Genomic DNA, 12790 nt, shown 5'->3' on the forward strand with positions numbered 1-12790 from the left:
GCTGTCTTTCTGGAGCGGTAGTTGTTGGTGCCCACATCAAGGGCTTGCGTTATGGCTGGTTACGTCGCTGATCTGATCATGGTCACAGCAACGAAGACGAACCACTGAAGAATTTGTTGGCATTTGTTGGTGCCTGTATCAAGGGCTTGCGGTTGGTCTGGTTAGGTTGCGGATCCGATCATAAACGGCCACAGAAATGAAGAGGAATGACTGCAGAATTTGGTTGGGTTGAAAAACCCCGTCATGAGTGTAGAGGGGGGTGGGTCTGGGACGCCAGACACTACTGTTGGGCCTTCTGGAGGTGTTGCGGACCTAATTCAAATGAAACACTGATGAAAGAAGGTGCCGGTTTGATAACCCCAGTGAAATGCTCAGAAGGCTGTTCTATTGGTGATGCTGTTTTTTGTGTATGAAGGTTTGTTGCTTCGGTTGAGCACTTAAGCTACTGGCAGCGCATGTAGTACCATGAATGAGGGATATTCCAGACCCTGGGTAGAACATGTGGCACGCTTGCAAATGCTGCCAGCTAACTGTCAACTGTGCCTTGTGGTTGTATCCTGCGTCATGTTGTGTAATGTTAAATAGGCTTGGCTGTTGATTGTGCACTATGGGGAATTCCTTTCCTAAAGCACAAGGAATTTAACACCTCACCTGTGTAAATTTGAAATGATTGCCGATTCTTTTTTATCATTGACCAATACTCAATCATTGTGTACTTGTTATATTTTCTGCATTTGCCCTGTAAGACGACCCATAGTCATTGTTTAACAGTCTCATCTGAAGTAACAGTCACAACGCCACAGCATCTGAAAGAAAAAGACGTCACAAGCCTGCTATCACCACCTAGTGACCACAGCAAGCTTGTGCTCTGAAAATGGTTACCCCTTCAAAGCACATCTTTACCAAAGCAGTTGCCAACACATTGACACATTGTAAGTTAAAATATGACGCAATAGGTTACATATTAACTTAAAATTTCAGTACAATTAACATGTTGTATATGCATGTCCATATGTTCAATGTGATCATCCACTTTTGCCATTTTTAAGATCATGTGGGGAAGTTGTCTACAATTAAAATTCAGACACTGTATTTCTGAACCATTGGACCTATGAGGCTGATTTTATCTTCAGAAGCATTTAATTACACCAACTAGGACTACCAAAACAGTGTCAGTAGGCCTATGATACTATTTCAACTCCTTTGGCAAAGATGAGGGGGCTCCAACAGAGAAAGCAGTATAGATAGAGAAAAGAGGAGAACCACAAACACCACTCTGTATCTCACGACCATTTAAAACACAGCACTGTACAAAAGACCCTGAGATATCTCTCACTCACACACACCCACAGACACAACCCCCAAATACACACACAAACAAACACACATACACATACACACACACACACATACACACACACACACACACACACGCACACTCAAGAGGCAGACACTCAAAATATATTTTGAAAGCACACAGTACACAAATTATATTGCACAATTGCATACACACAACAAACACACTGGCCTTGGACACATCACTCCAGGAAGCCAAGATATTGTGTTGACATAGGCTGTGAGGGAGTGAAACCGCCTGCATTGATTTCCTTTATAAGACCACCTCATTTAAGATGGTGTCTTGTGGTTTGAGAGATTAAAAAGTTCCATCTCTCTCCAAAACAATGTGACAATCTGATCAACAGCCAGAGTGGACACTCATAAAATATATCTGCAAGATGAAAACACATGAAAACACATTTTTCCCCAACTCCCCTTAGTTACAGATGGCCTGGGAATGACATTCAATTCTTCAAAGCTCATGATTTATTGATTAAAAAAAGTAGACTGAAATGCATGCAAGGTCTCAGTCCCCACAGCAGCCTATGCAAATATACCTCAATAAAGAATACCCAGTGTTTGGACACAACAATGGAGCACGATATTTGACAGACATAGAGACAATGGGAGCAACACAAAGGCCAACAGATAGATGAGAAAGAGAGAGAGAGAGAAAACAGAGGACAGAAAGAGAGAGAGAGATAGAGAGGAAGAGAGACAGAGAGAGGTTAGAGAGAGAGGAGGGGTGGTACATACTGGCAGGTAAGGTCCAGTGGTGTGGCGAGGGTGGCTCCGCTGCTGAAACACACAGGTGAGGAGACACACAGACACAGAGCGTCAGGAGGGGAGGACCAGCGAGAGGAGAGAGAGGAGAAGAGAAACAGAGAGAAAGAGAGAGAGGAGAAGAGAAACAGAGAGAAAGAGAGAGAGGGAAAGCGAGTAAAGGACAGAGTGAAGGACCAGGGGAGGAGAGGACAGGACATAAGCAGACAGGTGAGGAGACACAAGTCCACATAGTTGTGTTAAAAGAAAAAGGCAAAGAAAAATGTAGAAAATAAAACCGAAATGGAGAGAAATGAAAGAAAAAGCAAACAAATAAAGAGAAAAGGAATAAAAGAGGAGAAGAAGTCTGGAAGTGTACAAGAACACATTAAGACAGGCAAGAAAAATCTGACAAAACAGGGTTTGACAAACAAGTAGGAACAAAGAACCTTCCACTAAAACATTAAAGGACTGTTTCAAAACCAAACATATAAATATGAAAAGTACATAAGTATAAAAATTAAAATATGGTTTGACCCTTTCAAGCAGGAGGTGTAAAGAAAGTAAAAGAATGTATCTATTAGTACTCCATGTCTTCCAACGGCAGAGTGTTAGAGCTGACATGTTCATATGGACACATTACATCACACACACAGAGAATGAGCAGAGACACAGACGAGTCTGGCAACAGAAGAGTGAGTTCATGTGAGTTATGGGAAGGAACGTAAACAAAGCAGAGAATGTTAGAGATGTAAGACATGCACAGCAGAGTGTAGTCCCAGTGAAGAGAGAAAGGGGACTTCAAATAGACTTTTGTTAGAGAGAGACAGAAAACAGATAAACTCCCATCACCTGTGGGGGAAATAAAATCAAAGTCAACACCCTGGCAGAATTATTGTAAAAATCTACTTGAGCCCTGGGGACTACAGTATGGTTAGATCACTATTCTCAAGATAGGACAATCTAAATAAGACAGGGTTCCCACTCTAAGTCAAATGTAACATTCCATGACTTTTCCCTGACAAAAAACTAAATTTCCATGATTTATGGAATACTTACTTACTATATAATGATTGGTACAATATACCGACCAAATATTTCAGAGCAGCCGCGTAGCGTTCACAAATCTTTTACTTTTTTAAAGCGGGAGATGAATAAATGGGCATTGAATAAACAAAGTTGGATTAACCACACACAAACTACTCAAGCAAGCAGTAAAGCTAATAACCAAACAATGACTTTGGCCCAAAAATAATAAATTCCCTGACTTTCCATGTCTGGAATAGACTTTCCAAAATTCCATGATATTCCAGAAATTCCATGACCCGTGGGAACCCTGATAGGATTTATTATAATAATATAGGAATTAATGCATATTACCATTAGTTTAATGTCTTTTTGGTATGTGTGCTATGTGCTGTGCTACTGGCTGCATGCATGTAGTTGTAGGAGGTGAAGTTGCATTGTTGTACCTGGTACTCAGCATTGAGTCTGGGCATGGAGGAGGCTCGGCCAGGCCCCTCCAGGATGGAGAAGCGCTCCATATCAGAAGTGTACTCATCACTCAGCTCTGCACCAGATTCCTGCAGCACACACACACATATGCACACACACACACATATGCACACACACACACACACACAAATTACAATCACAAATTCATTAATACACACTCACCCAAACACACATACTGTGCCTTTTTCATATTTCATATGATGGAAGATATAATACTCTTATTTGAAAAGCTAAAAAGTAATATTTAGTAATTCCTGTAACAGTGCACAGTCGGTGTACCTGAGTTTTGCTTGAGGTCTGTGTGTCGTCTGATTGGCCCCGCTGTACTGACTTTCTGCTTCTCTGCTGTCGTTCCTGAGGTGTCTCCGCCGACGGAGACTTCTTCATGGCATTGCCCTGGGTTTGGCTGTAGTGGACACACAGCCATGGCGTGGTGCGAGTGAGAGTGGCATTGGTAAAGGATATCAATTCAATTCAACGTTGCTTTATTAGCATGACTGTAGGTACTGTGTTGTCAATATATCACCGTGGCTGTGATTGGGCCGTCTGCCTCGTGCCACGGGTAATCACAGCTGTGGTTATAGCCGCTATCAATGCCACGGTTATGAGTGCCATATTGCTTTTGTACAACAGTTCTATACCAACTAATCGAGTTTAGATAGTTCCAGTCTTAGTCTTGGCGTCTTTGGCTTTGCCAATCAACCAAGATCTCTGGGAGAGCCCATATGTGCACAATAATTTGCATTCTCGGACATAACTGTTATGCAAAGACACATAGTGATACAATGATGGTACAGTATAATCTTTTGATGCTTACACTGCCTCTCCATTGGTCAAGGAGGTAGTGGGCGGAGGCTCTGGCTGCGGCAGCGAATCAGGCTGAGCTGCAGGAGGGGCTTTGGCACTGGTGACTAGTGGCGTCTGCTCCTGAATCTGGGTTAAGGGCAGCATGGGGCGGAACAGAGCCCCCACCTTCCCCTGTGCAAATCAAACAGTCAATCAACACTCAAGATTTCATCAACAAACATTTGTAAATATCTTGACAAAATGACACATGATACATGACTGATCAGAAAGCCCAGCAGACATTTCTCAAATAGCCCTCTTGGCTAACCTGCTGCAAAACAAAATTCTAATTCCAGTGAAGTTGGGAAGCATCTAACCATTGGTCTAAATGGAAGAGAGACCATAAGGCGGGGATCACATTAGCCAGCGGCAAGTGGCAGGTTTTCCTATTGTTCTCTATGATTCGGCAGCGGAACGGTGGCGTAACGCTGGCATTGAACAAGCTGAGCATTGAACTTGGTTCAACTTTTAAAGCGCAACGCGAGCGTATTCAATTGACAAACCGTTTGTGTTGCTTAGGAACGAGACAAAACGTATTATGGTCTGAGCGTTGCGTTTCGTTTGCCGCTGCCGCTTGCCGCTGGCTGATGTGATCCTCGCCTAAAGGATCACATGTGACGGTGTGAGCAACCTGAGAGCAGTTTGAGTAGAACTCTGTCTGGTCTTGGGGTTCTGTCCCTATTGGTGTAGGTGTGTGCATGTGAGTGTGGGTAAGCAGGGTGGTGGCTGGGTGGTGAGCAGTACCGGTATCCCTACGCCCACTCCCACTCCAGGCTGCTGTTGCTGCTGCAGCTGCTGGAGCTTCTTGGCACGATTCTGCTTGTAGTAGTCAAAGATCATCAGAGCGGCATACACCTTCCCCACCGTCAGCTCCGTCGCTACAGGGGAGGGGAGAGGGTGGAGAGAAGGGGTGTGGTGGGGGAACATAGGGTTGAGGAGAACAGAGGAGGCTTCCTTTAAGAATGAGACAAAAGACCAGAAAAGGAATGTTATACCGTCTAAATTACAATCATTTTCTTTGAGCTGTGCTCTAGGTTTAACATGATGAGTATACACACAAACTAAATATGAACATAGTCATAAACGCAACTATAACGCATTACACAAAATAAACACTTTACTTGTGTTTTAAATAAACACTTTACACAAAACACTCTCTGCTACTTCTAGCTGGTATTCCATCAAAGGTAAGGTTCACACATGCCCACTAGAGGGTAGTATAGCAATATATTCCTCCTCCAGTTCAGTGACAGTGTTGTGGAAATTGGAGCAAAGATAGATTCACTATCTCACCGTGGCACCCAGTATTAATCAACGCACTGATGACAACTGATCTCCCCTGGCATCCCCCTCTCCCAGTGGATGCTGTCTCACTGTCACTCCATCTCCTCCATCTATAAATGATCTCACTCCCCCTTTTTTTAGTCAAACATCATTTTACAGTCAGTGTGAGGCTCCAGGCCCCTCAAAACCCATTTGCTAGCGTTGAGATCTGCCAGGCTTTTTGGGAAGGCTCCAGCGTTATTTCACACTGTAGAGATTAGGGCCTAAGCAGTGTTCATTAGAGGCTCTCGTGGTTGGGGAAAGGGATCGGGAGAGTGCAGCGTCAAGGGGGAGGTAGACCACCAGCGCAACTCCACAGCCAGTCAGTGAAACCTGACAGGGGAGCTGCAGTGAGGGAATGATGGGTGCTAACAGCCAGGGATAAATGAGCTTTCAGCTGTTTATCTGCTTCACTGGTACACTGGGATGAGCAGCTAGGTGATTTGGTTTATGTACTGCGTGCTTTAATTTCTCCCACTCCGTTTCTCTGTCAGTCTCTCTTGCTTTCCACATAGATAACGGCACAGTTGCACATACAGAGGAAGTCATTTAAATGCTGGTTCAGTGATTGCAAGTTGGCTTCTTGTTTGTGCCTCTCTTTCTCTCTTTCACTCTCTCATACACAGTCTGCCAAGTGCCAGTCTATTTGCCCCCCCCCACCCTCTCTCTTTGAATTTGTGTGTGTGTGCGTGTGTGTGTAAACCCATCAGTCAGTCTGTCTATCTGTTTGTCAGCCTGTCTGTTTTGCACAGTGCCAGCCCAACACCCTTATGTGCCTGTGTGCCTGTCTAACTGTCTAACTGTCCGACAGACCAGCGACCAGCAGGCTGTCATGTCTCTTCGTCTCTGTGCAGCCCCCCACGGGACCAGGTGGTGGAGGGTTGGTGAACACTAGTGTGGTGGAGGGGTGGTGGACACTAGTGTGGTGGAGGGGTGGTGGTGGCTGCTGCTGCTGCTCACGTTTGGGTGGGGTCACCAGCAGGTCAACGGTCTTGGCTTGCAGACTGGGCCACACGCGGTTGATCTCTCTCTTTAGGTCAGCGTCACAAAGCCGCTGCGCTAGGACCCCTGCGGGCGTCCACAGAAAGGTCAGAAAATGTTAAGGCTCGAGGGTTTCTCTTCATGTGTGGCTTTTTTTCCTGAAATCACTGTGCCATTTGCTTAGAAGCAGACATTGCTCAGATATTTTAAGGTTAAAGGTGAGATTCAGAGTTGAATGTAACATGTGAATTCCATCTACACAAACATCATGTTGTTTAAAATGACATGTATTTTTATCAACGTTCTATTTTCATTGATAATCGTTGAAACTGTACTATTTAGTGATAGCCACTGTACTATTTAGTGATATTGTCAGTAGTTAAAAATGCATAAAGCATAAGCGCAAATAACTATAGCACTTATAATTATGCACTTATTAATACTGGTTGGTTGGTTTTGTTTGTTATATATGTGTGAAAACATGCATGCATGGATGTGTGTGTGTGTGTGTGTGTGTGTGTGTGTGTGTATGTGTCAAAAGTCAAAGTCAGCTTTATTGTCAATTTCTTCACATGTTCCAGACATACAAAGAGATCGAAATTACGTTTCTCACTATCCCACGGTGAAGACAAGACATATTTTACCAATTTTAAGTCCACAGACAAACATAACATTCAAGTAAACAAAAAAGTAAGTAAATAAGTAAATAAGAGGGCACATATAATAATGAAAAATAAGAGCAGCAAAATTTTTGTTGAAATTGTGCATAGACAGTCAATAAAAAAACTAGTGCAAAAGTCAGGCCAATAAGAGGCTTGGGTAGTTCTGTTTGACCTGAGTAATGAAGAAAGTGGCATAGTGGTTGCAAAGTTATGTAAGAGCAGCAGAAGTGTTGTGTTTTCAGGACAACAACACCAAGTTGTAAAGTGTACAAGTGTGCAAGTGTTCAAGTGTGCAAGTGGAGTAGTGCAGGCGGCCATTGTGGGTCCAATGTCCAGGATGTTATGTAGTGTGTGTTTGTGTGTGTGTGTATGCCTGTGTGTGTTCAGGAGCACGTGGCTGACCTGAGGCCAGTTTGATTTCCAGGGCAGTGCGGATCAGTGCCATGAGGGTGGAGGTGAAGTGCACTGTGTTGTCCTCAGCGATGGGCATGTTCATCCTGACCAGACGCTGCAGGGTCGCCACGGTAGCCACACGGAGAGAGATGAAGAAACACACAGTTACACTTGAGTGAGTGCTCCTGGGGAGGGAGTTACATGAGAGAAGTGTGTGTGTGTGTGTGTGTGTGTATGTTAGAGAGAGAGATAGTGTATGTATATATGTGTGTGTGTGTGTGGGGGGGGACTAAGACTACTGAATATGGATTAGAGACATGAGCCAGTCATCTGACTTATCTCCGCTGAGCACACCAAGAAACTCTCGAGGAAAAGGATGAGTGAGACATATGGAGACGGAAGGAGAGACAAGGTGGGATATAAGGGAGTGAGAGAAAGGCTAATACCCAAATCAATTCAGATTAAATGATTATGATCAATATCATACCTTTATAGAGGTGTACAGAAATAAGGTGTTTTGTAGGGTAATTGGTGTGAGTCGATACGTAACAGTGGAACAGAGATATACAGATTGAGAGAGAGAGAAGTTCTTCATGCATCATTCATGCAGATGTAATTAGATGGTAGGGACAGTTGGGCTAAAACTGTCGTGATTAGGGAGGGTGTTGAAACAGGAACAGAAGTCTCCGCACTACCCTGAAGTATGTTCGTGTTCATGAGTATACAGTGTATATGCAGAAAACCACAGAAAGAGGAAGCGAGACAGTGATGGAAAGAAAGAGGGATAGATAGATGAAACAGTGAGAGAGATGGTGAGAAAGAGAGAGAGAGAGAATGAGAGAGAGAGAGAGAGAGAGAGAGAGAGAGAGAGAGAGAGAGATAGTGTATGTATATATGTGTGTGTGTGTGTGTGGGGACTAAGACTACTGAATATGGATTAGAGACATGAGCCAGTCATCTGACTTATCTCGCTGAGCACACCAAGAAACTCGAGGAAAAGGATGAGTGAGAAATATGGAGACGGAAGGAGAGAGACAAGGTGGGATATAAGGGGTGAGAGAAAGGCTAATACCCAAATCAATTCAGATTAAATGATTATGATCAATATCATACCTTTATAGAGGTGTACAGAAATAAGGTGTTTTGTAGGGTAATGGTGTGGAGTCGATGCGTAACAGTGGAACAGAGATATACAGATTGAGAGAGAGAGAGTTCTTCATGCATCATTCATGCAGATGTAATTAGATGGTAGGGACAGTTGGGCTAAAACTGTCGTGATTAGGGAGGGTGTTGAAACAGGAACAGAAGTCTCCGCACTACCCTGAAGTATGTTCGTGTTCATGAGTATACAGTGTATATGCAGAGAACCACAGAAAGAGGAAGTGAGACAGTGATGGAAAGAAAGAGGGATAGATAGATGAAACAGTGAGAGAGATGGTGAGAAAGAGAGAGAGAGAGAGAGAGAGAGAGAGAGAGAGAGAGAGAGAGAACATTTAGGTCGGGCCCTCACAGACAGATCTAAATGCTTGTCCCAAGAGTGTAAGCAACAGTTTCTGCTGTCAGTTGAGCTGCAGGCTGTTGCTCTGAATCCTGACTAGTCACGGCTAATTCACATCAGTGTGTGACGCGCCGGCAACACACACACACACACACACACACACACACACACACACCGCACAGTTCAGCAGGGAGCATGCAAATGCAGAGCTGCTTAGTAACCTCCCTCATGCAGTGAAGGAGAAACTGCATACTAGTAGTTCAGTGCTGTGTGCGTGTGCTATGTGAGATATGTGTGTGGCTGAGTTGCCTGACGGTTGCTAAGGAGTCAGTGTGTTTTGCCTGAGCTCAGCTGATCACACATTCGTGCGGTAACCACGGTGATGGAGAGGGGGAGGGGATAGGGCCTTGCATCCACATGTGCAGTCAAGGTCATGGATACACACACATACGCACACACGCACGCACACACATTTGAGACAGATACTATAAAAAGACACAAGACAATTGACACCCTCGGTGACACTGAGAGATGCCCAGAATCATGAACATACCACAGAGAAATAAATAAAATGCCATCAGAATGTCCTATGCAGACTGATTTGCAGATTTGGGGTGGAGGAGTGACAAGAGAAAACCCACTGACACACACACACACTGACAAGCCTGTGTACACCACAGACCAGGCAGAGAGAGAGAGAAGGAGAGAGAGAGAGAGGGATAAAGGGAGAGAAGAGATGGTGACAGGGAGAGAGAAAGAGAGAAGGAAGAGAGAGGCAGATGAAGGGAGATAAGAGATGGTGACAGGCAGAGAGAAAGAGAAGGAGAGAGGGGGATAAAGGAAGAGCAGAGAAGGTGACAGGGAGAGAAAAAGAGAGAAGGAAGAGGGGGATGAGGGGAGAGCAGAGAAAGAGAGAGGAGGAGAGAGGGAAGAAAAAAGGAGGAGTGATGCATTGCCACAATGGAACACAAGGAAGAAAAAAAGGGATGCAACAAAGACAAGCCTCGCTTCAGTGCACAAATACAGCATCCTCACTCCTGTCATCCTTCCCTCTCTAGCACATTCTCTCTCTACCTCCTGTCATATTTTCCTCTACCCGTCTTTCTCCTTACGGGCTTGATCTTCTCTCTTTTTTTCACTGTAGCCCCCTCTCTTTTCCTCTGTCTCTTGCTCCTGTTGTCTCTCTCTCTCTCCCTTGCTCTGTGGATTGACTGCTCAGGCCTGTGGGTTATATTTGGAGCGTGGTGTGGGACGTCACAGACGCCCTCCTTAGACCACACACACACACACACAAGCAGGCAGGCAGACACGGTGACGCTACAGGCCCAAGAGGGCCAATACTACGCTTTCAACCCTCATCCCATCACACAACTGCAGCCACACACAGCCCATTCAACACCAATGTGAGTGTGTGTGTGTGTGTGTGTGTGTGTGTGTGTGTGTGTGTGTGTGTATGCATATGTTATCATCTCAGGTTAAACATTTATACTTAACCTGGAGTTGAACCTGGTTTATCAATACAAATCATCTGGAGATGTAATGTCCCTGTCCCTTCACAATTCTCATAGCACGGGCACAAAAATAGTAAGTAAACCTTACTCCGCCACCTTAAGAGACTGTTATCACTGTAACCCATGGGTTTTGAGGTTTGAGTCAGGTGCAGGATTGTGCTTGGCAACACTACGCAGAGTTACAACTGCATATGAAACAATCACACGCATATCAAGCATATCACACGTTCTGTGTAAACGAGTGATGTAAAGCAAGCCACAGTCACATCAAACACAGTGGACACTACAGCTCACCAGTCACCAACTAGGCCACAAGAGAAACTATACTACAGCAATACTACAGCACAATACTACCCACAGCACAAGGTACAGCACAACACTACCCACTACCAGCCAGAGGCCAGCCTGCAGCTATTACACAGAAGATTTGTCTGTGCAGGTGTGTGTGTGTGTGTGTGTGTGTGTGTGTGTGTGTGTGTGTGTGTGTGTGTGTGTGTGTGTGTGGTCTACCTTATAGGCAATGCGTGGCGGACATTTCTTTCCCAGCCCCAGCGGTGGGGACATGTGGCGGAGCATCTCATACATATCGAGGTAGTTCATGCGGCCACTTCACAGGGTCAAAGGTCGTGGGGGAAGGAAAAAGGGAGGAGGGCAGTGAGGGCAGGAGAAAAATGGCAAAACAAAAAAAGACCATGAGAAAAAGAAAAATCAAACAGCAGGCGTTATTCTTTCTTTTTCTTCCAGGAATTGGTTATGGTGGGGGGCATTTCAAAGACATCCCCCTAACCATCCAATTCCCAAGACGAGGATGATGGCCAGAATCTGAAAGAAAGATTGGGAATGCCGGCGTCGAGGTTGAGGAGAGTTTGTGAGACACAAGGGGTTTACTGCCGGTCAATGGATGTGAGAGGGGACGGTGGGGAGGGTAGGTGGCTGTGACTGTGTCTCACTGTATGTCTCTTCCTGCATGCTAGAGGACATAAGCGGCTAACTCGCATGGAAACCAGGAAACACAAGCTCACAAGGCTGCCTTCGTTTCAGTGAATTCTTTGCCTCTGATGCTCTGCAACACTAGGCTTTAAGCACTCATGAGTAAACCCATCATATTTCCCAAGGCATGGGTCTGCCAGGATTCAATTTGGGATTTTTCAAATCTCACAAAAATCTCCAGAGCTAATTGCTTTTGAATTTCTGAAGATTGCTGTGTTTTGTTGTGACTGTTCCACTATTGTGTAGTGAGTATTGCGGTGTGTGGATTAAGCTGTGCGTGTCTCTTTGAAGGAGGCATTACTGGGGTGAAATGCACTGAGCTGCTGTGCATGTCTTTTGATATTGCCTCATGTATAGTAACCTGCACAACACCCCAATATGTTCTCTGACAGAATACAGCAGACCAGGCTTAGATGTGGCTTTTGTTTCCAGCTGTTACCATGGTTACTCGTGATCCAATTAGTAGGGGGAGGGGTAGCAGGCTAGTTAATTTCTCAGGCAATTGGGCATCCGCCTCTCGGCTCCCTCTAGTGGAGGAGAGGAGATGGGCGTTTTTCTGCAAACCTTGTAGGCCACTCTGTTGGGGCAGTTCTTCCCCAGGCCGAGGGGAGGAGAGATTACACGCAACAGATTGTACATATCCTTATAGACTATCCGCCCGCTGCAAAGAATACATGACAGTTTAGGGCACAGATATAAAAGAGTGGAGCAGGACATTTCAACCAATCCACAGAACATCATCATTTATGCAGGTAACATTCCCAACAGTGATAATAAACACAGTAAACAGAGTTACAGAGCATTAGAAAACAGTGCTGAAACAAAAACAGAATCATCACTTTTTCATTTTCATTAACATCATGGAGGGAGAATCATCGGCTGCCCTCTTCCCTCTCTGGATGAACTGCACCGTTCCCGCTGCCTCAAAAAGGCCAATTCCATCCTCAAAGACTCATCACACCCCGGTCACA

The 12790-nt window shown here is 44.8% G+C and overlaps 1 protein-coding gene across 2 annotated transcripts in view; it reads right to left on the bottom strand.

Moving 5' to 3' along the window:
- The window catches only part of cacna1bb (calcium channel, voltage-dependent, N type, alpha 1B subunit, b), a 153404-nt gene that overhangs the window by 10163 nt on the left and 130451 nt on the right, over positions 1-12790 (bottom strand). The window contains exons 44-51 of one of the 2 annotated variants that reach the window (XM_048259412.1): positions 12384-12480; positions 7830-7935; positions 6745-6852; positions 5206-5339; positions 4433-4593; positions 3895-4021; positions 3573-3683; positions 2095-2136 (exon numbers count right to left, since the gene is read on the bottom strand). In XM_048259412.1, the coding sequence (XP_048115369.1) occupies positions 2095-2136; positions 3573-3683; positions 3895-4021; positions 4433-4593; positions 5206-5339; positions 6745-6852; positions 7830-7935; positions 12384-12480 (886 nt within the window). Of the gene's footprint in view, positions 1-2094; positions 2137-3572; positions 3684-3894; positions 4022-4432; positions 4594-5205; positions 5340-6744; positions 6853-7829; positions 7936-11339; positions 11437-12383; positions 12481-12790 lie in introns of both variants that reach the window. The other variant, XM_048259413.1, reaches the window with a different exon arrangement.

The sequence above is a fragment of the Alosa alosa genome, chromosome 12, assembly GCF_017589495.1.
Source record: "Alosa alosa isolate M-15738 ecotype Scorff River chromosome 12, AALO_Geno_1.1, whole genome shotgun sequence".
Taxonomy (NCBI): Eukaryota; Metazoa; Chordata; class Actinopteri; order Clupeiformes; family Clupeidae; genus Alosa; species Alosa alosa.